At 43.6% G+C, this 25,506-nt stretch overlaps 1 protein-coding gene across 3 annotated transcripts in view; it reads right to left on the bottom strand.

Annotated features, from left to right (window-relative positions):
• Nucleotides 1–1,057: 1,057 nt before the first annotated feature.
• EFNA4 (ephrin A4) overlaps nucleotides 1,058–25,506 on the bottom strand; it is a 51,008-nt gene continuing 26,559 nt past the window's right edge. Inside the window, exons 3-6 of one of the 3 annotated variants that reach the window (XR_003940028.1) lie at nucleotides 3,791–3,859; nucleotides 3,073–3,168; nucleotides 1,657–2,447; nucleotides 1,058–1,473 (exon numbers count right to left, since the gene is read on the bottom strand). Coding sequence is in view for 2 of the 3 variants with exons in the window: in XM_030187937.1 (XP_030043797.1) it covers nucleotides 2,341–2,447; nucleotides 3,073–3,168; nucleotides 3,791–3,859 (272 nt within the window). In the remaining variant the exon portion in view is untranslated. Of the gene's footprint in view, nucleotides 2,448–3,072; nucleotides 3,169–3,790; nucleotides 3,860–25,506 lie in introns of all 3 variants that reach the window. The other 2 variants (XM_030187937.1, XM_030187938.1) reach the window with 2 other exon arrangements.

The following is a 25,506-nucleotide window of genomic DNA, read 5'->3' as shown; positions in this document are numbered from 1 at the left end:
CTTCTCAGAAGATAAAAAGTCCGTTCTCTCCATGAAGAACACATCAGTTAATACGGTCTGCGATTAGTAAGCAAACCTGAAAGAGTTGGAAGTAGCAACGGCCAGGGCACAGGATCGCTCCAAGCAGCTGAAGTCTGAGCTGGAGACCCTCCTCTAGGGATGTGGAAGCCCACTACCATACAGCGAGCTTTCTAGGGGTATCATGATGATGACTTTCTCTTAATGTTAAGGTCAACATTTGGTGCCCCCTAGAGTCCATCCAATGACTTAGTGTTTCTAGAAAAAATTCCTGAGCACCTCCAACAGAAATCGGAGAGACCAGGGAGGTCCCTAAACATCCAGGAAGAACCTTTCCACTGCAGTGACAATCAACCAGAGAGCCAGTACCCCTCCCCAGCATGCCCTAGGGTGTTACAAAGAGCATATTGAGATCCATTACTTTTTTCAGGCACATAAGTCGGCCTACTGTATCATAATGGCTGAAGGCAGAATACTTTCCAGCTCCCTAATGGCCCGAGTAAATGCTATGGGGAAGTCAAGGACAGATAGCCACATGACGGGTTTACAAGGGGCCAGGTGGTCACTGTACTGTAATGGAAGCAGGTAGCAACGAAGACACCCAACAGCCTAACTCAGTGCTGGGCCTATAAGTCCACGCTGGTCTTGGAGGAATTAAAAAGTGTCTAACTGTGTGACAACAGCTTCCTGATTGAAAAAATAAATTTGAGAAGAGAGAATCCCACACTTTCTCCCCCACTGCCCCAGCCTTAAAGCCAACACAGGGTGATGAGAAGCCTGGTCCCATGACTACAGCTTGTACAATCCAGCCGCTCTATTTGCAGAGAATCACCTTCCTCACACCCACCTCTACTAAAATGGCAGCAGAATGTCTCAGAGCTGGTGGGCAGGATGGCAAATCTCCCAGCTACCCATGCATGACTACAGAAGCCATGCCCCACACAAATATACACTGCTCCTCATCCAAAATCCCAGGAATAACATGTTTGTACGTTTGGGAAGCTTGCCAGGTGCCCTTGGCCTGGATTGGCCGCTGTCGTGGACAAGATGCTGGGCTCGATGGACCCTTGGTCTTTTCCAAGTATGGCATTACTTATGTACTTATGTTCCTCTCCTCTCTGCCATTACAAATGGTGAGTAAGTTGGGTCATCCTTTCTTTTATTGTACGTTGATGCGTTCAGGCACTGGGATGCCCCATCCCGCTGCAGCGATACCAGTATAAAAACCAACAGCCATGATGAGAATCCACTTTCACAGGATCTTTTCCCTCTGGGTCTAATTCAGAAAGTCTAACAGCAGAAGCCTCTGGGCACCATCCCAGGAAAGACTGTCTTTGCCAATCCCGCTTCCTCGTAAGCTACATGGAGAACCACCCATCTGGCTTTGTGCATATGTGTGGAAGGGTCTGTGCATGGGCCGCAAGCAGCTGGGAGCCCCCACTTCAGCGTCACTTTCTGGAAAAGAAAAGCCATGGATGAGTTTTAACAACTGACAATTTGATCCAAGCTGCTGATTTTGAGGTGGTCTAGTGCCAAGACAGGAAAGCAATGAAAGACACTCAAGGAGAGCAATTTAGTCAGGCTCTGGCAGAGGACATTTTGCACAGATAAAGTGGACAGGTGTTTTCTGACACATACGTTATCACTATCCAGTGCAGCTGTTCACATCTGGCTCCTCTTTCCCCCCTTTACGGGGCTGCTTATTTCAAGACAACACCCTTCGTTTTGGGAAAGATGGGGGGTAGAAGCTGAAAACTCCTCTCCTGGGCTATTCCACTTGGCTAGGACAGACTCAGCTTCCCTGCACAAAACCACTCCGCAGTACATCCAGGAGGGCAGGCAGAGAGATGGAAAATAATTTTTTTTAAAAAGCATCTCTGAATGGCAACAGGCAGATCTCCAGCTTCCAAACGGCATCCTTCGTCTCCTCCCAGGGGAGAGCATTACAACCTCAGTGTATCAATGGGCCCCCAAGATTATTCAAGCATGAAATTAAAGCAGATCAGTCTCTCATCTTAGGCTGCAAAAGTTCAAATTGCTGCAGACAGCTGGCCACATCTAGGGATCTTTGGTGGAAGACAACTGCCCCAGGATCCTGGGGCTTTTTGAAATTTAAGGGTGAGGAAGGTGTGAAAAGGAAGTTCTGAGCATATTAGGATAATTCCAACTGAAACTAAAATTCAGGATGATTCCTCAGACGTTCCTCCAGTTGTTCATTGGCTGGTGTAAAGTGCTACACGTGTCCGTTTCTCTCAAAAACATTTAAAGGAAAAAAAAAAAGAAGATATTTAAGAGGCAGAGAGGAAGAAGGTACTTTTCCCATCAGTGATGGAGGAGGAGGAGGAGGAGGAGGAGGGTGAAGCTGAAGATGTGCAACCAGCCTGGAGGTTCTGTGCATCGGGCCGAGTTCCCTGTGGTCCTGGTGGCATCTGGAAAAATTTGGAGAAGGGGGTTGGGAGAAGAAGAGAGAAAAAAAAAATGACTATATTTTGAGGTAAATCAGCAAATGGAACCCCTCCCCCTCCTCACCTTTTCTCTTCATCCCAATCCTGCCCAACTTTACCACACTAAATTAAAACCAAGACCGACCTAATTCAATTAAGCACCTAAAAATACATCAGCAGAGCCAATCCCAGCAAGACTAGGAGGTCCCTGGCTTCAACTCCCACCTAGGGGAACCTTACTACAGTGGTTCCCAAACCTGGTCCTGAAGGCACCCCAAGGCAGTCAGGTTTTCAGGATATCCACAATCAATATTCATCAGAGATTTGCATGCAGTGGAGAACCTCTCTCATGAATATTCATTGTGGGTATCCTGAAAACCTGACTGGCTAGGATGCCTCCAGGATCAGGTTTGAGAACCACTGCCTTACTACCATCATCAGGGGTTCTCAGGTTCAGATCCGTGGCTAAGGTAACCCCTGCCACGGTAAACACAAGGATTACAATGTCCAAAGCCCTCTTTTATTTGATTAGCACAATCTCATCCAATGAGTATTTCACCCAATCTTCCCACACACAGAGCACTGGACATTTCTAGAGGAGAAATATTACCTCCCTGGCCACTCGTTTTTCCTTGCATAGTTCTGCCCCCAGCTCCTCCTCTTCCTCTGGGCTGAGACTTGGGGATTTCTGTTTGAGATTTCATCGCTAGAAGGAAAGCGAAAGATAGATCTTTCAGAGGCCAAGGACAGAGGCGCAAACCCTTTCACCCCAAAACAGAAGCAGAGTTCGTGCTGGGAGGGAAACGGCCTCCATGACACAAGAGAAGCAGGGGAAGGCGGAGGGTCCCTCAGAGGGTCACGAAGGATTGACTGAACTTGTCCCTGCTCATCAGAACCTACCGCTATTGGGCTCCAAGACGGATGAATACATCCTGAGCATGCTGACTCCACATTAATTGCAAAAAAAAAAAAAAGTTAAATATTTTGCCCTACAAATGAAGTAATCGGCAAATCACAGTAAGGCAGAGAATAAAGGAATCTCCCACTTGTGTCTGGAGGCAAGCATGTGCGAGCTTTTTTTCCCCTCTTCCCTTGTTCCATCACAGCACAGGAAATCAGGAAGAAAAGCACATCAAGATGATTGAAAAGCATAAGTAATAGAAAGCTTAAAATATTCTCAGCAATGAGTTTCCCAGGAGAGATCAGTTTGGGGAGCAGAAATCGCCCACTTTTTTTTTAAAAGGACTCTTTCCAGACACCAAACCATTGTACACGGGGCAGAGCACAGAAAATAGGAAAGCTGGACTGGACACAAACCAGAAACTCACTTGATGGAGGGCAGCAAACAGATACCAGTAGCTTCAGGCAGCTCCCGACACTGCCTATGGTTGGAGCAGCTGGAAAAAAAAATATATAAAAATCATCCTTTTATTGAGCTAAGATAAAATCATGTCGTTAGTCCAGGGTGACACACCTCGGTAGGACATCAATTTGCATCAGTGACTTTATGGTCAGAATCGTATGAGGAGATTTTAGAAAAAGCCAGGAAGACCTTCAAAGTTAAAATACAAGATACCCACCAGCCAGGGCTTAACAGAGATCCGGGTTTCCTCTCACGTTAGAAACCATAACAGAATACTGCTTTGTTACCCTCCGATCACCCTCCTATCTCTCAGCCCCACCCTTCCCTGCGAGACTGTCACTGGAATGCTTTTATGTTCCACCTATATATTCTGATATCTTTTGCTCATTTCTGACCTGAAGAAAGAATTTGGCTTTGAAAGCTAAAAGTACAAAGCTATTGAATTTTATTTCTATTTATTACCATTAAGGTAAGGGACAGAAATCATGACCTATGCAGCTCTGGTTCACCTCCGCACTCTAAGCATCCCCTTCCAGAGCAAAATGTTGTCTCCGTTCATGGGGAGACAGTGATTGAAACGGTCACGTCTAGCCTGCGACAGTCCCTGGAGTCTAACAAGGAGGTACAGCGCCCTTTAATTCTGGGAATCCACTGTGGATCAGTCCTGCCCCCCTGTGGCCAAACCGCTGCAAAACAAAAGCTCTTTTCCCAGCGCCCTCCCTCCGTCTCCAGGACCTTGACCTAAGGACCCTGAAACCCCAGTGATGTATTGACAGGAGCTGGCACACTCTGAATTTTAAAACAGATTTTTTTTTTTAATTGACAGTTAATTAAGGTCTGTTTTCATTTTGATTTCTATGTAAGGAGATATTAGGCTTGAAAGAATGGTATTTTTATTTTCTCCAACCCAACTAAATGTTGGAAAAAATATCTACTATTATAAAACGCACCCTCAACGTTCTGAGGACACTGACGTCACTGCAGGCACTCAGACACCGGTTCGTAAGTCCATGGTGGTGAAGCTAGAACACTCACCATGTCTCCATGCACCGCCCTCGTGTCACACGTGATGACGTCGAGGGCGGGACAAGTACACAAACACACAAATGAAAGAAAGGGGAGGAGTAGGGAAACATACTCATCTCTGTCCAACGGATCGCTGCTGCCGAGGACGTGCCCATCACCCCGCCTCTTTCGCGCCATCGCCACGCCCCCGGTCGCCCCCTCTTCACCCCATCACCTTCCCTCCCCCCCTGTCACCTCCCCTCCCCTTACGCTACTATCCCTGGTGGTCTAGCTGTACCTGTTCGCTCGGGGGCAGGAAAGAAACAGCCCCCGCTTTCCTGCCCGGAGCGCTGCTGCATCCTGTGTGAATCCGGCTCTCGGTGTTTCAAAATGGCCACCGAGAGTTGAAGCAGCCTTGCGAGACTTCAACTCTCGATGGCCATTTTGAAACACCGAGAGCCGGACTCACACAGGATGCAGCAGGGCAGCTAGCAGCAGCGCTACAAGCGAACAGGTACCTCTACACCACTAGGGATACTAGCGTAAGGGGAGGGGAAGGGAGTCCCGTGCCCGCTAGCGCCCGTTTCATCACAGGCAGAAACGGGCCTTTTTTACTAGTTTTACATAAAGGGCTTGAAAATGACATTGTGCCCATGAACCTACAACCGAAGGGAGATCAAATTTGGTATAAGGGGATAAACTTCACTAGAAAGAAAAATTAAAAATACATGAAGATGAAAAGATGAGCCAGATCAGACTAGACATTTGAAGAAAGTCCCCCAAAAAGTGGGTGAATGCATTTTTCTGAGGAAAGACCCATTGGCTACAGCATAGAAACAGGGCTACAGTGAAATACAGCAGCTCAGGATCTGTCCCACCCCTCCCACCCTCTTCTGATCACAGAAACATACATGTGCACACAAGACACACAAAGGGGCTGGAAATTATTTCATGAGACACAATCTCCTCCCCCCCTCCCTGGAAATTCTTCTGCCACATGACAGAACCCTGAACAGTCTTGCTACGCAAGGCGACACCTACCCCCGGATTCGGAATACGTTGCCCACCAGATCCGTGTGTGAACTAGTCAGTCAGGTGCTTTTACTGGAGTTAAAAAGCCCTTAATTGGCAGTAATTGGGAGTTATGCATGGATCTGCCCTATTCTGTAACATGCGTGCCTAATATCATAGCACACAAATCCAAAGGGCCGTGGCCACAGGAGGGGCATGGGTAGGTCAGAGCGTTTCCAAAAAATTAGGCGCTATGTAACAAAATATCTGCGTTTCCACAGCTAAGTGTCACTAGCTGGGCATCTGGCATGTGTGCCCGAGATTAGGATGCTCTGCACAAAGAGCCCTTTACAGAAAGCTGTCTTAGGACGGATCATTCCAGTGACATTTACAGAACAGAGACCCCTAGTGACAGAACCTGGTTGCTCTGTGTACAGCCTCCTAGTGGCAGAAACAAAATTACCTTGGTACATTGGCACTCAACTACTCTGATGTCTGTTCACAGTGACATGTGATGGTCTGCAGGGTACCTGCCAAGTCTCCCGCTTTTGGGGGTCATTTCCCGCACTCCTGGATCTCCTGCCAAGCGCCTCCCCTTCCAGCGACAGGAGAAGCCTTCCTATAAAATGTCATTCCTGCTGCCTCTGGAAGGGGTGGGCTACTGCTGGCGTTGCTGTGGGCAGGCCCTAATCTCCCACATAGGCGGTCAGCCCCCTTGGCAGTTCTAGGTTTCATTTCATTATTCTTTACCAATCGGTCAGAACTAAGAACATAAGAATAGCCATACTGGGTCAGACCAATGGTCCATCTAGCCAAGTATCCTGCTTCCAACAGTGGCCAAGCCAGGTCACAGTTACCTGGTAGAAACCCAAATCGTGGCAACACTCCATGCTACCAATCCCAGGGCAATCCCCCATGTCCAACTCAATAACAGACTATGGACTTTTCCTCCAGGAATTTGCCCAAACCTTTTTTAAATCCAGGTACACTAACCGCTGTTGCCACATCCTCCGGCAAAATAGTTCCACAGCTTAACTGTTCGTTGAGTGAAAAAATATTTCCTCCGATGTAGATAGAATGTATTTGGATACAGGCAGCAGATGATGTTTTGTATATTCCTGAGAATCTAGCATGTGATGTTTTTGTTCTTTCCTGAGAAAGTAGCAGAATAGCAGGTGATGTTTGTACATTCCTGAGCAGGTTCACGAGCTGTTCATGTAGAGTTGTTCTTGTAAGCAATGCATGATCATGGTTGTGTAAGCAAAATGTAACCAATAGTAATGATAATACATGTAATATCCATGAATATTCATAGAGTATATAAGAAGGGGATTGACTCCCAAATAAAGAGTTTTTTGCCCAGACACACGAGAGGAGAGTTATCTTTTGCAACATCTGGTGATCCCCGACGTGATCGGTGAAAACGTGACGTACTTACTACGACTGGAACAGTCAGCGCGCCATTCCTTCTACGGAACACTGTAAGTATGGGGGGAAATTTAACATCATCACATAAACAACATGCACAGGAGCTATATACTATAACGCAAAGATATGGTTCCTCCCGAAATCCAATAACTCTTAAAGATATAGAGCGTTTAATTGAGGAAATAGTTTGTCAATGTCCCTGGTATCCAGAGAAGGGATCATTCGATCCTCAAACATGGGAAAAGATAGGGCAGCAGTTTCGTTTAGAGCCTAGAGTTTCGACTCCTATATTATTGACTTGGAGAGAGATATATTCTACTATAGTAATTCTCTCTTCTGGATTGACAGGCATTACTAACGAAAATATATCCAACAAATTGCCAGGCAAGACCTGGTCTCTTTTACCTCCCGCGACTCTTGGACCTACACCTTCTCCTCCTTCTTGTCGGCTGGCCACCGATATGGGAAGGGAAGAGCAAAACAAAACTCCTGACTTTACTACTACTACCCCTAATAAACCAATTGAAAATATCCAAAACAACAACGCTAATGATAGCGTTATTATTACCAAAACACCAAAGAGCGTAGAACGACCTAGTTTAATTCAATTAGGTATACAGCAAGCACGAAAAAATGGTGAATTCATTTGGAACGATGATCTATGGGATAATTCGGAACCTAATCCTAATTTATACCCAGTTACTAGAACTACAACAATAGAGGCAGGGAACGAAACACATCATGCAGAATGGACTGCTCTACCTTATCAAGTTTTGAGAGAATTACGTAGAGCTATCGTAGAATCAGGTTTAAAAAGTTCATTTGTTCAAGGCATGATAGAAGGGATTAGTAACGGTTACTTAATGACTCCAAAAGATTGGAAAGACCTTTTCCGTATGCTGTTAACTCCTGCGCAATATGTAGTGTGGGATAATGAATATAAGCAAGCAGCACAACTTATCACTGGGACTAATTTGGTGCCTGATCAAATTTATGGATCGGGACCATTTTCAACCCTTGATATGCAAATTCAACAAAACGATACCTGTTTTCAAGCCATAGGCACTTGTATCTTGCGAGCATTTAAAAGAACACCAGAAGGGAATAAACCAACAAAATCTTTTGCATCAATTAAACAGGGTGCAACCGAATCTTACCTTCAATTTGTTAATCGATTGCAGGAAGCTGTAACTAGGCAAATTGATAATCTTGATGCGCAAACAGAGTTATTGATTAAATTAGCCCAAGAAAATGCAAATTCAGATTGCAAAAAGGCATTGCAGACTGTAGCTCATCGCCCAGGAATTACTTTAGCAGATTTATTGAGCGCATGTGCAGATGTGGGGACTCATGGTTATTCTATGAATTTGTTAGCAGGAGCTATACAAAAAGGTAATAAGCCACAGGGGACGTGTTTTAATTGTAAGAAACCAGGACATTTTCGAGCTCAGTGTAGAGCCCCAGGAGGGGGTGCCAACTTTGCAAAAGGACCTTCTCGACCTTCTCGAAAATGTCCTCGATGTCAAAAAGGATATCATTGGGCCAATCAATGTCGCTCTAATCCAATTAATTCCACACCGCCACCCCCAAAAAACTTTGCTCCGGGTTAACTCCTAACCTCGGTCCAAAGGGAGTGCAAGGGTCTTTTGCTCATAGTACTACTGCTACACAAGGTAGTGCAGGAATTGACCTTATTGCAGCGGAATGTAAAACTGCCATCTTACCTCATGAAGTTTTGGTATATAATACTACCTTTAAAGGACCCATTCCAGCGGCTACTGTAGGTTTAGTATTACCTCGCTCCTCTGCATCGAAGGCAGGTATTCATGTTACCCCTGGAGTTATTGATGCTGATTACACAGGCATTGTTAAAATTCAAGTATGGTCCTCATCACCTTTAACAATTTCTCCCGGGGACTCGTGGGCACAATTAATTATTTTACCATATTTTACAGCACCTATTCCTTCTACTGTCTCTCGTACAGGGGGCTTTGGATCTACGCGACAGGTAAGTGCAGTTTTAAAACCGGTTTCTAATGCACGACCCACTGCTCAATTTTTATTGCAACAAAAGCCCTTTGTTGGTATATTAGATACCGGGGCGGATGTTTCTGTCATAGCTTATAAACAATGGCCTGTGGAATGGCCCATTGAAGATACTTCACATGTGACAGGAATAGGGGGAACTCAGTCAGCCTCCCAAAGTTCTCAATGGTTATCTATTACATATCCTAACGATACCAAGGTTCTAGGACATATTAAGCCCTGTATTTTACAAGTACCCTTTAATTTATGGGGTCGTGACCTTTTGGAACAATTAGATGCATCATTGATCCTACCTGATTAACAGTTCATAAATATGTCTTTTTCTCTTCCTTTGGAATGGAAAACTGACAAACCTGTTTGGGTAGAGCAGTGGCCGATTACCAGAGAAAAACTGTTGATTTTACATCAATTGGTGGAAGAACAATTACAATTAAATCACATTGAGCCTACCAATTCTCCATATAATACTCCGGTATTTGTGATCAAGAAAAAATCCGGAAAATGGAGATTTTTACATGACCTACGAGCTATTAATGCGATTTTAGAACCAATGGGCCCGTTACAATGTGGTATTCCAAATCCTAATTTGATTCCTTATGATTATCAATTAGCTATTATAGATCTGAAGGATTGTTTTTTTTCAATTCCTCTCCAGGAAAAAGATTATAAATACTTTGCTTTTACTGTACCTGTTTACAATAATGCACACCCTACTACTAGGTATTGTTGGAAAGTTTTGCCCCAGGGAATGTTAAATTCACCCACTATTTGTCAATACTATGTTCATCAAGCCTTGCAACCATTTCGTGCCTATTTCCCTCAACTTTTGGTATATCATTATATGGATGATATACTAATTGCAGGGATAACTCTTCCCCCTTCTTGGAAATCTACTTTAATTTCTATCTTGGCCTCCTCAAGATTAACAATTGCCTCAGAGAAGGTTCAAGAAAAGGAACCCTATGTATATCTAGGTTTCCGTATGACTAAAGCTGCAGCCCAACCTGTCGCTCCTCATCTCAATTTACAGTCTCCCACGACATTACATCAATTACAAGAGATTTTAGGAAATCTCAATTGGTTACGTCCCTACTTGAAACTTCCTACAGAATTTTTACAACCCCTGTTTCTCGCATTAAAAGGTCATAAAACACCTGCTGAATTAATTACACTCACTGCATCGCAACAAACAATTCTGTCACAATTGGATCAAATCTTACAAACAAAATGGACAGATAGACGAGATGCATTTGCCCTTTTTTGTTTTTGCGTTCTCAAAGACCCCACCCACCGACAACCGTTTGGTGTCTTATATCAAGATACAACTCCTCCGAAATTGATAGAATGGGTCTATTTACAGAATACTCTCCATTCTACTATTACACAATGGCCCCAGCAACTAGCCTTGCTGATTACTAAAGCTCGAGAGCGAGCAACATTCATGACTGGTTTCGACATTCTTAAACTCATCATTCCTCATTCTTTGTGGCAGTGGGAAAAAATGATTCAGTTCTCCGACGACTTGCAATTTATTTTAGCCACTTATGTTGGTATTATAGATTGCCACTATCCTAAAGACCCTCGCATACAGGGCACATCCATTTTGCCAATCACTCTTCATGATCCCATTTCTTTACGTCCACTCCCTACTGCTCTCACCGTCTTTACAGATGGTAGTCCCACTCGTGGGGTGGTTACTTGGTACAATCTGAACAAATGGCACGTCAAATTTACCTCTCCACAAACCTCTGCTCAACGTTCAGAGCTTGCTGCCATCATCCTGGCTCTTTCTTTATTTTCAGATCAACCACTGAATCTTATTGTTGACAGTCAATATTGTGCTAATCTTGTCCGTCGCATGCCCGACAGTTATGTATCATTCAAAATGGATGCCTCTTTTTATGCTTTACTGTTAACCCTCCAAGGTTACTTGGAGAATCGCCTTTCTTCTCTCTTTATAGGTCATATCCGCAGTCATCAACCTTTTCCTGGTGGTCTGTCTGAAGGGAATGCTCGAGCGGATCGCCATCTTCATTTTTTCTCCACAGCACACTGCAGTCATGAACTTCATCATCAAAATGCACCTAGCCTAGCTCGCCAGTTTCAAATTTCTTTAGAAGAAGCTAGAGCTATTATCAAAAATTGTCCACAATGTTCCTTTTCAGCTCCTACTACCTTTTTTCCTGGAGTTAATCCTCGTGGTCTGGAAGTTAATAGCCTCTGGCAAATGGACGTTACTCACTTTCCCCCCTTTTGGTCAATGGTCTAAGCTTCATGTGGTTGTTGATACTCATTCTGGATTTTTGTGGGTCACTGCACAAAAAGGGGAAACTACATCTCATGTCCGCTCTCATCTTCTCCAAGCTTTTGCGGTCATGGGTGTTCCTAAAACTCTCAAGACAGACAATGCCCCTGCTTATACTTCCACCTCCTTACAGGAGTTCCTGACCCTCTGGCATATTGAGCACCTTTTTGGTATCCCCTATAACTCCACTGGTCAAGCTATTGTTGAACGTGCTAATCGCACACTGAAAACTGCTTTAAGTAATCTGACTACAAAAAAAGACGGTATTCTCCGTCATAGAGTAAGCATTGATGAATGCTTAGCACAAATCCTTTACACACTGAATCATCTCAATCTCATCAATAATCCTGCTACAAAAACTTTTTCTTCCAGATTTGAACAACATTTTCGTACTCCTGCCCCACCTTTATCTCGTCCTTTGGTCATATACCGACAACTACCTTCTGATCAGTGGAGTTCCCCTGTGCCTCTCCTTACCTGGGGTCGTGGTTACGCTGCTGTTCAAACAGATTCTGGCCCGGTGTGGATTCCAGCAAAGTGGGTGAAACCTCATGTCGTGGCATCAAGGTCTTCACAACCCAATTCCCAATTTCACACTCACCCTTCAAGGACCGCAGATGCAAACACGCAAACGGTCAGTGACTCGTCAACCTAATGCTCCTGTTACTTGGGGACAAATTAAAGCCTTGAGTCAACAAGCTACAGAGACTTTAGAAAAAGCTCATATTGAAAAGACTGATGATAACTTCGTAGTGGCTATTATTGCAGCGCTTAATGCTAATTCCATTACATTGCTTCTACTGTGTTGTTGTTTGTACATACCTTGTGGACAGTCACAATTACTTCCCACAAAAAATATTTGGGAAGCGTTTGCAATTTCACTGAACCAAACTGATTTCTGTCTTTCTCATCAAAAGGCAGTTGGAGAAGTTTTGGCAACTTGCCTGATTCCAGTATGTCATGATCCTAAAGATATGCAAAATGATACTTGGTTTTATTCACAGCTTCCTGTTAATTCATCCTATCGAAATGCTTCTTATGAATACCATAATTGGGGAACACAAACCCTGTTGCCGCCTACTTTGGCAATGCATGTGAGAACCAATCAAATAGCTAGTATCAATATGACATGTGCTCGTATGGTTAATTGTACCCGATCAAATTGTGTTAATTTTGGACCAACTTTGTTAAATTGTAGCTCCTACGAAAATGTTTCATATATTTATAAATTTACTCATTTACCCCCTGGCTGGTTTTGGTCATGTGGAATGTATACCTTTAATTATATTCCAGCTAATATATCTGATGGTACTACATGCTGTCTAAGTCGACTCACTATGGTACTTCCCAGTAAACATATTTTATTTTCTAACTCCTCACATATGCGATCCAAGCGTATGACCCTTGCTGCCAATTGCAATGATAATGTTAAATTTCTGAGTCAAACTGAATATCTGGCACTTGCATTTTCATTAATAGGTGTCCCTGCATTGGCAGCGGCAAATGCAAAAAATATTCGTGAATTAGCCTGTTGGGCAATTAAATCAATCAATGCAACCTCCACTGCTATTAGTTTACTTAATGCTGAGCAACAGCAATTACGTCATGGAGTTTTACAAAATCGAGCAGCCATTGATTATCTTTTATTACTTAACCATCATGGTTGCGAAGAGTTTCAGGACATGTGCTGTTTTAATTTATCTGACAATTCAAAGGCCATTGACAAACAATTAGCTTTCCTACGGAATTTAACTACTCATATTACTATTCATAATAACCTACTCTCTGATGTATGGGATCAATTGTGGCAATGGATCCCTTGGACCTGGCTCCGCCCTATTATCCAGTATTTAGTCATTGGTATTTTTGTTTTCACTATTTTTTGCTGTTGTATACAATGCATTCCTAACCTTTTTTCTTTATGTTTTCCTCGTCCATTCGCTCCAACACGTCACTCTGCTCAATATGTTTATAAGCTATTACAAACATCTCCACCTCCATCTCCAGCTGGCACACCACGGAGATTTCATTAAAAAAAAAAAAAAAAAAGGTGGAGATGTAGATAGAATGTATTTGGATACAGGCAGCAGATGATGTTTTGTATATTCCTGAGAATCTAGCATGTGATGTTTTTGTTCTTTCCTGAGAAAGTAGCAGAATAGCAGGTGATGTTTGTACATTCCTGAGCAGGTTCACGAGCTGTTCATGTAGAGTTGTTCTTGTAAGCAATGCATGATCATGGTTGTGTAAGCAAAATGTAACCAATAGTAATGATAATACATGTAATATCCATGAATATTCATAGAGTATATAAGAAGGGGATTGACTCCCAAATAAAGAGTTTTTTGCCCAGACACACGAGAGGAGAGTTATCTTTTGCAACACTCCGATTTGTTTTAAAAGTATTTCCATGTCGTTTCATTGAGTGTCCCCTGGTCCGTGTACTTTTTGAAAGAGTGAAAAATCGTTTCAGTTTTTCTACACCACTCAGGATTTTGTAGACCTCAAATCATATCTCCCCTGATCCGTCTCTTTTCCAAACTGAAGAGCCCTAACCTCTTTAACCTTTCCTCATACGAGAGGAGTTCCAATCCCCTTTATCATTTTGGTCGCTCTTCTTTGAACCTTTTCTAATTCTACTATATCTTTTTTGAGATATGGAGACCAGAATTGAACACAAGTTCAGGGCTCAGCTGAAAACTTATTTTGATTAGCATTTCCAGGATGTTAATTGTTCTGCAGACATACAGATGAACAAGCTTTTTTCCCCCCTATGTCCTATGATACTTTTCTATGCCTATTTAATTGTATAATGTGTAAACTGCTTTGATGTATTTTTCAAAAAAGGCAGTATAGCATAACAACAAACAAATATAAAAACAGAATGTTTGCTTCTCCGAGGACAAGCAGGACATTATATCCTGATAGCTGGATGACGTCACTGACAGAGCCCCAGCACAGATGCTGCCCAGTATTCAGAAGATTCTTGAAGCTTTTGGAGGGCTCGATCATGTGCCTTCCCGCATGGGACCTGCCGTTTCCATTACTCGTCATAGGTTTTCTTTTTGTGGCATTTTTTAAATTTTTTCTTTTCCATAACTTTGTGGCCCTCTTAGGCCTAAGGCTCCTGGCCACAACTTAAGAAAAATAACACACTTTTTGAAAAGTGAGTCATCTGATTTCACTTTGGCCAGACATGTCCCAAAAACCTTCCAGCGGGCATCAAAAGTGTTCAAGGTGTGGCAGGATCATGTCTGTGACAAGACACTCACAACTGGTGACTGCCATGCCTCATTCCTGATCTCTGTTCTCAAATGCACTGAAAAGTCGAGAGGCCCAGAAACACTGCTGAAGTTTGGTCCATTGACATCAGCACCGGAAGCATCACACCAATGGCATCAGGAATTGCATCAACCACTGAAGGCGCCCTGGCATCAAAGAGGTCTTCACCTTGCTCAACATTGGGCATCAGTAGAACCTGCTGAGGCCAAGCATCATTGGACCAACACTGAGGACCCATGAGATTCTACGTCATCCTCATCAGCACCGACAGATCCTGGTGTCCTGCATCAAGTGAAGACGAAACAGCATGGACATCGCTCTTACTCGAAGCACAGTGTCAGGAGTGCCAGGACACCAGCATCATTGGTACACAAAAAGCATCAGCATCATGAGGACCGCTTCTCCTCCATGGAAGCGGTGCCGACACACCAGTCTCCTCAAAGCCAGAACCCCACCTCTGATCCTGCTTCTACATCTTTACAGGCTGTCTCTACCTTGGCACCATCTATGCCTTTACCAATGCCTGCCCTCAAGGTGCTGCTCCAGGTGGAGCTGGGAAGCATCTTAGATCAGCACAACACAGAGGCATCAAGGGCATCTGACTTGACTTATGGTGCCTCTCCAGCCCATCCTGGAGACCCATTCCCTGGTCTGTTGGGCACTCGTGAACACCAGTACCTCATCAGGTATTGAAGATGGTGCCCCAACCAATGTGGAATTCCTCTCCAGTCCATCAAGGAAGGAAGCAACTCCAGAGTCCAGGAAGGGACCTGTACCTTGGTGCTCTCACCCCGAGTCTGGTCACAGGTTCAGTGACCCGAGGCAGACTGAACATCCCATAAGGAATACTTTGTATCTACATGAGCATCTACTTGAAAAATTTGGAAAACAGGATACTGGGCCAGATGGACCATTGGTCTGGCCCAGTATGGCTACACTTATGTTCTTATGAATGCAGACTGTCGATCCCCTCTTCCTCAGATTTCTTTCTACATAGGGAAAGATAAAAAGCTCTAAATACTGGCGATAAAGACTGAGCTGGAACATGCAAAACCTCCAACATATAGAGACAAAACATTTGACTCCTGGAATCAGAGGAAACTTGATCCAATGCAGAGTCCTTCTTCGAACAATAATGGCAACCAAGAATCAATCTTTTCATCCATTGCTCCAGCAGCGAGAACTTATTCCCATTAAACCGTGCAGATAAAGTTTGCCCATGAACTACTGTACTATTACTGTTCTTACTTCTTCTAGTGTAATTGGATAACTGAAGTGCAGATTTTATCACAGCCCTTTGTAGGGGTCATAGTGATCCACTAATTAGGGTACACTTAGAGCAGTGATTGAAGCACTGAATTGCCACATAGCAGAGAAGGGAAACCTCAAGTCGGGAGTGGTTCAAGTGACACAGGAAGTGGTGCAAAAAAGCTCAGTCACAATCAATCAAAGGCCAGGAACGATGCATCTCTCTCCCTCTCCCCCCCCCCCCCCCTCAAAGTTTTTTTTTTTTTGCCAATGCTGATGACAGCAATAAGAAGTCAGGGTCAAGTTTTATTTATTATTTTATTTTTATTTCTTGCATTTGTACCCCATTTTCAGGCTCAATGTGGCTTACATAGTACCATCAGAGGCGTTTGCCCAGTCGGTTGATAACAAATACAAGGTTGTATAGTAATCGAATGAGGTAAATGTGGAGGGTCAGAGGGATGAAGATTGTGTATTGTCCAGTGCAATCATTAGTCATGCTGTGTTTCTGGTTGAAGAGGTTTACGTAGGGTCGTTGGGGTAGGCCTTTTTGAAGAGGTTGGTTTTTAGTGTTTTCCTGAAGTTCAGGTGGTCATGGATTGTTTTCACTGCTTTTGGGAGGCCATTCCATAGTTGTGCGCTTATGTAGGGGAAGCTGGATGCGTAGGTTGTTTTGTATTTCAGTCCTTTGCAATTTGGGTAGTGTAGGTTTAGTTGTGATCTTGATGATCCGACTGTTTCTTTTTGGTAGATCTATAAGGTCTATCATGTATCCTGGGACTACGCCGTATATAATTTTGTGGACTAAAGTGCAGATTTTGAAGATGATCCGTTCTTTTACTGGAAGGGGTTTGGCACTTTCGAAGCGTGTTTTGCTGAATATCAACCTGGCTGCTGTATTTTGGGCAGTCTGGAGTTTTTTTGTGAGTTGTTCTTTGCATCCCGCATAGATTCCGTTGCAGTAATCTGCATGACTTAGGACCATTGATTGTATTAGGTTTCGAAAGGTTTCCCTTGGGAAGAAAGGTTTTAATCGTTTGAGCCTCCACGTTGAATAGAACATTTTCTTTATTACAGAGTTTACTTTTTTTTTTGTTACATTTGTACCCCGCGCTTTCCCACTCATGGCAGGCTCAGTGCGGCTTACATGGGGCAATGGAGGGTTAAGTGACTTGCCCAGAGTCACAAGGAGCCGCCTGTGCCTGAAGTGGGAATCGAACTCAGTTCCTCAGTTCCCCAGGACCAGAGTCCACCACCCTAACCACTAGGCCACTCCTCCATACTTGGCTCTCGAGAGTAAGGTTGCGGTTGAGTGTGACTCCGAGTATTTTCAAGCTGTCTGAGATAGGGAGGGTGTGCCTTGGGGTGTTTATGGTTGTGAGTTTGTAGCCAACTGATGTCATGGCTGCTCTACTTCCTTTCCAGAAAACAAAGCTGAACCAGTGCAAGGAACCATCTTGTCACCCAACTACCAACACCATATATGAGAAAATTCCTAAGCACACACGGACTGTATTTTTTTTTTTTTTTTACAGAACGTCAGACGCTCCCAGGCATGGCTGCTCTCTGTGTCAGAAGGGGTCAGGTTGAAAAGAAGGTGAAGTTTCATGTTTACAGGAATGTATTCTTACACATAATACTTTAACCAAACAGAACAATACCGACTGTCACTGAAGTACGTGTGAAAGTAAATGACACGGAGGAAAGAATAGAAAAAAAAAGTGCTAGCAAAGCTGAAATATTGCAGAGCTACCAGGCTGTGAAAGATCAATTTTACATTGAACCTAGAAATCAGTATGGAGACATTCAGGTTAGGATGCGCTCAATTTCAGCATTATTTAACAAAAGGCTCAGCCGATAAACAGCCTTTTCTAAAATCCGTGCATGTGTATTTTCCGATACATAAAAAGGAAGCAGTCGCTTTAGAATACAAATGAGGCTCAAATGAATGGCACAAACCCTGCTACAAGTGTAACTGCCACTGATTACATAAGAAGGCTTCAATTTTAAACTTGGTTTCCTTTTTGAAGTGGAAACAAATCAATCAATGGGGGAGTAAGAAAAACAGCTTCCTTAATCTCTCAACTAAAAGCCCCAACTGAGGGGGCCGATGTACTAAAGCCCCTATTTCCACCCTGCTTCTTAGATGCCCCCCTCCCCCCCAGCTTTCTCTACACAGGGGTGGTGACCGCCAAGAAGTATTGCTTACCGGCAGGCAGGGTGGAGTTCCTGTGTGGATCGTAAGTGGACCCGATATTCCGTCCTACCCCATTCGCCAGAAAGGGGAATTTGGAATCTCAACCACACTAGAGGGACGCTGTTCTGACTTTTGCACGCTGACCAGCTGTTCACTTCTTGGGATCCTCTGGTTTCTGCTTGCTTCTGGAAAGTGGGGGGGGGGGGGGGTCTACCTTCTGCTCGCTTCTGGGGAGAGGTTACCCTCCAGATGGTTCAGCTCCGCGAAACCACAAAAGGAAGGAAATCCACAGAGAAATCCTCTCCTCCTCGCCATCTTGGACCTAACTCCCATGATGCTTTGCAGCAGACTGCTCTGCTGAGAAGTTACTGTCATGCTACGGCTGCCCCAGACCTCCCGTAAAATGCTAAAGGTAAGCGGCCTTTTCTCTGCATCCCTCGGAATTTGAATACTGCACAGTTCATTTAAATACATTCGCTTATGATTGCCAGTGTCTGCCGCGAATGGGATGAAGACCACAGAGCCCATTTGTGCATTCATCACTGGATTCCCTGCTCACTAAACCGGCTTGAACTGGTCAAAAACTCAATGTTGCTGACCTAGCAAAAGATTATGCATCTCCCCCTGAAACAAGCACTTTTTAAAAAACTGTCTTGCCCTGAGCTGTGGATTTTTCCCCCGTAGGTAAGTATTCCCCTTGTGAAATGCAAAATGCAACTGTTGATTTTTGCCCCATCAAACGCCACCACCTTGAAATCTCTATGTGGTATGGATATCTGGGTATAAAATCACCATTTACTTGTGTGTGCTTCACATTCACATGGAGATACTTTTAAAATGGAAGCTTTTCAACATTGAAAGTTGAGCTTGCAAATAGACCTGTTTCAAGTGAAAGATACAGACCAGTTCTTTGGTTCATGACCAGCAGATCTGCGAACTCACCGAATATTTTGCCCAACATAAGTCAGTGTAGTGGATGCTTGGAATGCTCTCCCGCGGGAGGTGGTGGAAATGAAAATGGTAACGGAATTCAAACATGCGTGGGATAAGCATAAAGGAATCCTGTGCAGAAGGAATGGATCCTCAGGAGCTTAGTCAAGATCGGGAGGCGGGGCGGTGGTTGGGAGGCGGGGATAGTGCTGGGCAGACTTATACGGTCTGTGCCAGAGCCGGTGGTGGGAAGCGGGACTGGTGGTTGGGAGGGCAGGGATAGTGCTGGGCAGACTTATACGGTCTGTGCCAGAGCTGGTGGTGGGAGGGCAGGGATAGTGCTGGGCAGACTTATACAGTCTGTGCCAGAGCCGGTGGTGGGAGGTGAGGCTGGTGGTTGGGAGGCGGGGATAGTGCTGGGCAGACTTATACAGTCTGTGCCCTGAAGAGGACAGGTACAAATCAAAGTAGGGTATACACAAAAAGTAGCACCTATGAGTTATCTTATTGGGCAGATTGGATGGACCGTGCAGGTCTTTTTCTGCCGTCATCTACTATGTTACTATGTGTAGAAATAAAAATGAATTGTCTGGTCTAAAAAAATACTGCGAAACTGTAAAATTAGAGAACCTGGAGTATGTGTTTCATGCAGGGCTTTTCTTTGTCACGTCATTTGCAATCAGACCTCTTCAAATCAGACCTGGCTGCAATAAATCGAGGCCTCAGTTCTATATCATTTGATTACTGTACTTCTGGGTACTCTGAGCTGCCACAACCTATGCCGAGGTGGCTGCAGTTACTTCAAAATACTGCTGTGAGCTTGCTGGGAGGTGAGTATTAGGGAACTGCAACAGCTTCACTGGCTTTCTACAGACGTATAATTTAAGATCTAAATTATTATTTCCTAGACAAGGTGTCTGTGTATAAGTCTAGAAAAACCAAACAGAGGGAAAACAGCAACGCAGATGAAAAATCAGCAAAGCAAACGTACTTGGCCCCAGCTGGGATGGAGACCATTATTTATTTTGGGGGATTTATTGGCCACCTTTATGAAGAGATTCACCCAAGGCACTTACAATTTCGTTAACAGCATCACAATAGTAAAATAACCAAGAATAAACAAAAACACAATAAATGAGGTAAACTTGAAAACAGTAAATTCAAGCCTAATAATAGAACTATCGTGAAACAGTATGAAAAATGTAGGGAACCACCTGAATGAGGAAGCAGGGTTGTAGCTGGCTGTGTGTGGGTGGTACACAATGGATTTCCAAGACGCCACGATCGTGCCCCATCCATTGGCTTCTATTGCTGATGTAACGAAGGCGGACAGGGCAGGAGCATGATGGGAGGACTTGGGGGCGTCATACAGGGTGCGTTTGCCGCTTTCAGTGCTCCTGTGAGGAAGCAATATTTATTGAATGGGACACCTGACATAGCCCACGTTTCGGTGGTCTGGCTAGAACAGGGGTAGAAGAAATGCTTTCTATAACACATATTGGCGCATCTCATTCCAATAACAAGTAAGCAATGAAAACACTCAAACCTAGCAGCTCGCCAATATGCTGCTTTGAAACCTAAATCCGTTCCAGCTCAATCGTGCAACGCCGTCACTTTAAATGAGAACGCGGCGTCTGGAATCCAGTGATTACAGAATTCAAAGCAGAATGGTTTTGCTAGAAGCAGGTCTTATCAGACGAATCAATCTCCGACTGTGTCACCAGAAAGTTGGAGCCGGCCAGATCACTAGAAATGGTGCACTTGGATGTCTCGAAGCTTCGATACGGTTCCCTATGGAAGATTTATAAATAAACCGAGTGCCCTTGGTATGGGCTCTAAAGTGGTCGAGAGGGAGGCAATTAAAAGTGTCTAGGTAAAAGGAGTTCATGATGAGGAAAAGGGCGTTACCCTCCCTCACATATGTCATGTGTTATGCCAAATCTATCCAGTAATTAAACTCTGTACAGAAAAGGATTTAGAGTCTTATACTATGAGATCATGTTTCATTAAGGGCACTTGGGGAAACTAGCAGAGCGTGAAACGAACAGGGAATCAAGTACTTAAGTAAAAACAAATGCATATTTAATACTTAAGTAAAAGTAAAAAGTAGTTAAGAACACATTTAAAATTTACTTAAGCGAAAGTAAAAAAAAAAAAAAAAGTTATTGCCTAATATAATTTGTTGAGTAAAAAGTAGAAATACTGCATTGATAATGAACACAACTATTTTTAACGTTTTTATCCCAACAACTTTATTGCTCTACAATTTAATCCACTTTGCTTTTAGTAAAACTACATTTTTGAAAATGACTGGCACTCAGCCGAGTGTGCTTGTGAGTCATTACTCCAACACAGCTAACAAAAGGTTCAACAGCTGTACGAGCAGAAAGTGGATTGTGCAAATCTGATAAAAAGTTCCTTCTGAGGTCTTCTGACTAGATCTGCAGGTTACGATCAAGGGAATGTCTGAAACACTTGACTTCCTTATAGCAAAGGGTATTTTGTTATCTGCATTAGAAGAGTTGTATAAGACTCTGGTGAGACCTCGTTTAGAATATTGTGTACAATTCTGGAGATGCACCTTCAAAAAGATATAATCAGGACGGAGTCAGTCCAGAGGACAGCTACTAAAATGATCAGTGGTCTTCATCATAAAACATATGGAGACAGACTTAAAGATCTCAATATGTATACTTTGAAAAAAGGGCAAGAGAGGGGAGATATGATAGAGACATTTAAATATCTATGTGGCATAAATGCACGAGACCAGTCTCTTTCAATTGAAAGGAAGCTCTGGAATGAGGGGACGGACTCAGAAGTAACCTGAGCAAATACGTCTTCATGGAAACGGTGGAGAAGTCACTGAATGGCCTCGTAGTGGAAGTGGTGGCGAAGAAAACTATATCTGAATTCAAGATAGCTTGGGACAAGTACATAATATCTGTAGGGGAGAGGAAGGGACAGTAGAAGACATGAGTGGGCCACATTGCCTGTATCTGCCTTCCTTTTTCTCTGTTTCTAAATTCATTCTACAAGAAATACCATTCTGCCTTTTCTTCTGTAATTCTAAGGAAACAGCCAGGCTTGCACAGCCAACAGCACAACTCTGAGGAGGTCCCCATTTAGGTAGAAAAAGATTTTTCAGCTGTCAGCTCCAAGATGTTTCTTTAAGCCTGGTGAGAGCAAAAGGAGGGAACATGGAGGAGCCCCACAAACACCTAGAGGAAGCCAAGGGACCACCAAGGGGGACTGGGCTGCCTGCGTCCTGCACCTTAGCCAGTTGCGCCTGAGCCTCTCAGAGAAGGCCATTTAAATGTGATTTACGATTAGCTTTTGTAAGGCCCACTGAAAGCTTCCTAAAGGCATCCATCCTGGGATTAGGGCAGCATGCTAGGAAAATCAGGCCCGTTTGCTTGGATTATCCAAGCAGGAAACACCTGGACTCTCCAGGGGACCAGTCGGCAAACTGCAAACCTCAGGAAAACCTGAGCACCCCTGGACATCGTTCTCCATCTCCAGCTGGGAAATGCATTATATGTGGTAGAGGAATGGGAGGGGGGGGGGGGGGTAGGAGACATCACATGATGCCTGGAGCCCCTTATGCTTTCTCATCTTCCTCGTCATATTAAGCAGTCTAGATTGTACAGCCTTAAAATACTTCAGATGTCCCCCACTAAATTTACAAACGTTACGCAACATGGCGCATTTTAGGATTAAATGACCAGTTCCAAATCTACGCATCTTTGCCAGAGAGAGAAGTCTCCAGAAAACACTTAAAAGGTGCAGGCCCTAGACTATCATGTAATGAACAAAGTTCAATGGTTCTCTGAAGCTTGACTAAGATTTTAAATATTAGGGAAGTTCTGAAGGTCTTGGGATGAGGGAAATGGTTCATAGTGAAGAAGCCCATACACAGCAAAATGGCACAGGGCATATCCTTGAACTCTGCCCCATAGGTACAGGTCCTCTCGCCTGCCCCAGCCCCACATAATAACAGTCCAGACTATTATCACCCCTAAATAATGTCTCCAACCCTTTAGTGTCCAATGTTCCCGTAATAAGCCATATGGGAACAGATTGATGGGAACAGTGGACGCTACAAGCCAATGACAGAAAAATGACTTTTGCGTATATACACCGCACACAGCTCTAACCTGTATATCCTGCGAAAAAGAAGGAAGAATATAACAATTGTTTCGCATTACCCTGCACCGTTGTTTAACCCACACCAGGCGCTTCTGGGACATTAAAAACATGTGTACTCCCTGTGGGCTATATTTGTGAAAATACAGTATATCCCACCTAGTTCTACAAACGCCTAGATGAGTCTTCACTGACTCTGTGCTCCCCTCCTCCCCCCACCCAACACCTCTATTTTTTTTTATAGGGGCTGAAAAGACAATGTTAAGATTACCCTCCCCTCACCTATCCTCACCCATCCTGTTAGAATATCAATGATATGCTTTGTTGTCCCCATGCATACCTCCTACCCACCCCCATCCTCCCACCCTGTCAGACTGTCATAGTAATGCTTGAATGTTTTCACTTATATACACTGTCAGCTAGCACATTTGCTTATTTCCGATCTGACGAAGAAGGGCAACCTTCGAAAGCTAATCAAGAAATGTATTAAGTTATGTCCAATAAAAAAGGTATCATCTTATTTTCTTTTCCATGTTTTATTTTGTTTGATTTCTATAGATTCTACATGGAATGTTGCTATTCCACTAGCAACATTCCATGTAGAAGTCGGCCCTTGTAGATCACCAATGTGGCCGCGCAGGCTTCTGCTTCTGTGAGTCTGACGTCCTGCACGTACGTGCAGGACGTCAGACTCACAGAAACAGAAGCCTGCGCAGCCTTCTACATGGAATGTTGCTAGTGGAATAGCAACATTCCATGTAGAATCTCCAATAGTAGCAACATTCCATGTAGAATCTCCAATGGTATCTATTTTACTGTCATAGTAATGCTTGAATGTTTTCACTTATATACACTGTCAGCTAGCACATTTGCTTATTTCCGATCTGACGAAGAAGGGCAACCTTCGAAAGCTAATCAAGAAATGTATTAAGTTATGTCCAATAAAAAAGGTATCGTCTTATTTTCTTTTCCATGTTTTATTTGGTTTGATTTCTATAGATTCTACATGGAATGTTGCTATTCCTCTAGCAACATTCCATGTAGAATCTCCAATAGTAGCAACATTCCATGTAGAATCTCCAATGGTATCTATTTTACTGTCATAGTAATGCTTGAATGTTTTCACTTATATACACTGTCAGCTAGCACATTTGCTTATTTCCGATCTGAGGAAGAAGGGCAACCTTCGAAAGCTAATCAAGAAATGTATGAAGTTATGTCCAATAAAAAAGGTATCATCTTATTTTCTTTTCCATGTTTTATTTTGTTTGATTTCTATAGATTCTACATGGAATGTTGCTATTCCACTAGCAACATTCCATGTAGAAGTCGGCCCTTGTAGATCACCAATGTGGCCGCGCAGACTTCTGCTTCTGTGAGTCTGACGTCCTGCACGTACGTGCAGGACGTCAGACTCACAGAAACAGAAGCCTACGCAGCCTTCTACATGGAATGTTGCTAGTGGAATAGCAACATTCCATGTAGAATCTCCAATAGTAGCAACATTCCATGTAGAATCTCCAATGGTATCTATTTTACTGTCATAGTAATGCTTGAATGTTTTCACTTATATACACTGTCAGCTAGCACATTTGCTTATTTCCGATCTGAGGAAGAAGGGCAACCTTCGAAAGCTAATCAAGAAATGTATGAAGTTATGTCCAATAAAAAAAGGTATCATCTTATTTTCTTTTCCATGTTTTATTTTGTTTGATTTCTATTGATAACCAGAAGACAAAGAAAAATCCTTGCTTAAAGTAAAAAACAGCTTCAATCCCTGAGGAAAGGGTTAAAATTCACTCCTTAATTAAATACTGCAAGGTAATGAGCTCCAATGAAAGAAACGCAGTTTTAGGTAAATATTTAATGCATCCCCCACACACACACCCTTATCCTAGAAGTGGACCACCAGTAATGCAGAGGCCGCCTTCATCAGCGGCCTTCCCATGATAGGGTCACAGAGGCCTGCCACCCTCCTCTTCCTCCTCCATGCTGACCCAGGATTACACACCGACAGGCCTTTTCCTTCACAGCTCATTAAGGGCTCTGCAACTCTGCCTCACATTCCTAATTCCAGTGACCCAAA

The sequence above is a fragment of the Microcaecilia unicolor genome, chromosome 14, assembly GCF_901765095.1.
Source record: "Microcaecilia unicolor chromosome 14, aMicUni1.1, whole genome shotgun sequence".
In the NCBI taxonomy this organism is placed as follows: Eukaryota; Metazoa; Chordata; class Amphibia; order Gymnophiona; family Siphonopidae; genus Microcaecilia; species Microcaecilia unicolor.
Note: the sequence above shows the minus strand (reverse complement) of the source record. Positions and strands in the feature narration are given on the sequence as shown.